Source organism: Malaclemys terrapin, chromosome 12 (assembly GCF_027887155.1).
Source record: "Malaclemys terrapin pileata isolate rMalTer1 chromosome 12, rMalTer1.hap1, whole genome shotgun sequence".
Taxonomy (NCBI): Eukaryota; Metazoa; Chordata; order Testudines; family Emydidae; genus Malaclemys; species Malaclemys terrapin.
The window spans coordinates 35,450,318-35,452,493 of record NC_071516.1 but is presented as its reverse complement, the minus strand read 5'-3'; the positions used below and the strand labels follow the sequence as shown (position 1 = coordinate 35,452,493).

Sequence of the window (2,176 nt, the reverse complement as noted above, 5' to 3'; positions counted from 1 at the left end):
ATGAAAACCCCAACATTTGAAATCACAGAATTGACAATGAAATGGAAGTTTGGGTTCTACATCCCTCTCACAATATGAAAATAGCACATTTCTTACAAATTTCAAATTTTATACAGAATTTTTTTCTTGCAAGAGAGAATCCATTTCTAGCTAACATAGTGGTTTCCAGCTGGAGTTCTTTTGTTTGTTTGTTTTTTAATGAAGATCATGTCTCTATATGTAGAGTGTCCAAATGAAGGACAATGAAATCTTGGCCTAGGGAAGGAGAGGCATTTGTCTGACGATAAAAACTTTCATATGTCTCTAATACAGTTAGACAGCCCATTTCCACTTCAATTCATTTGGAGTTGGCTCCCCACACACTGCAAATCCCACCCTTAGTTGCTTGGTTTGTTTCTTTGTTGCGGCTTCCTCTAAAATATCAAATCTTGGCCTGTTTGGCCCATGGATTTCCAATCTATAAAGGACATTGTTCTGCTTTCATACACCAGGCAGTGAGACGTGTGACTATTTCAAGCAATACGTTTTTGTACTGTTGTACCTAAGCCCCATCACAATAGTGTTAGAGTGCTTGATGCCACCAGTCAAGTTATTACACAAGTTTCGAGAGATTAAAGTTTTGTTGAACCTGCAGCCAGCTCAGATATGAAATCTGCCCCAGGGATCACGAGATGACATTTCCCCTCCCCTGGCCTCCATTCTCCACTCACCCACCGTTCTAATAGCCAGCAGAGGGGGACAATGAAAACAGTGCTGATGATTTATTGAGTGAACATTGCTTTTCATTTACATTGCAGTTAATTTCTTTCTTGTAGATAAACCCCATGGCAAATCCAGAAAAGGGAAATCAAACGTCTAACACAGAATTCATCCTCCTGGGATTTGGGGATCTCCCTAAACTGCAGCTCCTCTTCCTGCTGTTCCTAGTGATCTACATTGCGACCGTGGCTGGGAACGTCCTCATCATGGTGCTAGTTGTGACTGATCAGCACCTTCACACCCCCATGTACTTCTTTCTGGGAAACTTGTCCTGCTTGGAGACCTGCTACAGCTCCACCATCCTGCCCAGGGTTCTGGTTGGTCTCCTGACTAGGAACAGGACTATTACATTCAATGGGTGTGTTACACAATTTTATTTCTTTGCTTCTATGCTTGCTACAGAATGCCTTCTCCTGTCGGTGATGTCTTATGATCGGTATTTAGCAATGTGCAATCCACTACACTATGCAGCCCGTATGAGTGACAGGTCTTGCCTACAGCTTGCAGGTAGCTCTTGGATAGGTGGCTTCCTTCTTTGTAGCATAACAACATTGTTGATATCACAGTTAACGTTCTGTGGCCCCAATGGTATTGACCATTTTTTTTGTGATTTCATCCCCCTTGTAAAACTCTCCTGCAATGACCCTCACCTCATGGAAACGTTGGCTTTCACAGTGAGCTTCCTTTTCTCACTGGCCCCATTCCTGCTTACCTTGATGTCCTACATCTGCATTATCACCACCATCCTGAGAATCCCATCCACCACCGGGAGGCAAAAGGCCTTTTCCACCTGCTCCTCCCATCTCATTGTGGTGAGCATTTATTATGGAACTCTGCTGATTGTCTATATGTTCCCAACCACCGACATCCTGAGCGACTTCAAGAAAGTTCTCTCTGTCGTCTACACAATCCTTACTCCCCTGATCAATCCCCTCATTTACAGCCTGAGAAACAAAGAGGTCCAGGAGGCCCTGAGGAATGCTTGCAGGAAATTCATGTTTGGACCATGCTAACTGGTCAATTTCCTTGGGTTAAAATAGATATAACATGGCCTGGGTAGGGCCTGAAGCAAAGCCTGCTGTAGTCCCAGGTTGTGTTTCCCTGAGCTTCATTGGTCTTCAAGTCCGCCTCTTAAAGAGTCACAACTGTGGGAGAAAGTGGGAGATGGAGAGACCTCTTAAAATCTGTCACCCCCGTCCTTTTAGGACCTATATAAGATGCCACAGGTGGGTACTACTGGGCTGGTGGGAGACTGGAACTTGTGGCTGCTCAAAGTTCAGAGAATGATGGGAGATTGTGCTCTGTGAGAGCGTGCAGGCGAAATGGACTCAACTAGAACACTGGGCATCTATTCTGGGTAGGGTGTGATACTTCTAGATAGACACACACCCTTAAAAAAGTAAGATGCCTGCATTCT

General features: G+C 44.3%; 1 protein-coding gene across 1 annotated transcript; it reads left to right on the top strand.

The window, feature by feature from the left end:
- Positions 1-824: 824 nt before the first annotated feature.
- On the top strand, positions 825-1,772 carry LOC128847101 (olfactory receptor 1020-like). The gene has a single exon (XM_054046439.1). It carries the CDS (start codon positions 825-827, stop codon positions 1,770-1,772), a length of 948 nt encoding a protein of 315 aa, XP_053902414.1.
- The last annotated feature ends 404 nt before the right edge of the window (positions 1,773-2,176 follow it).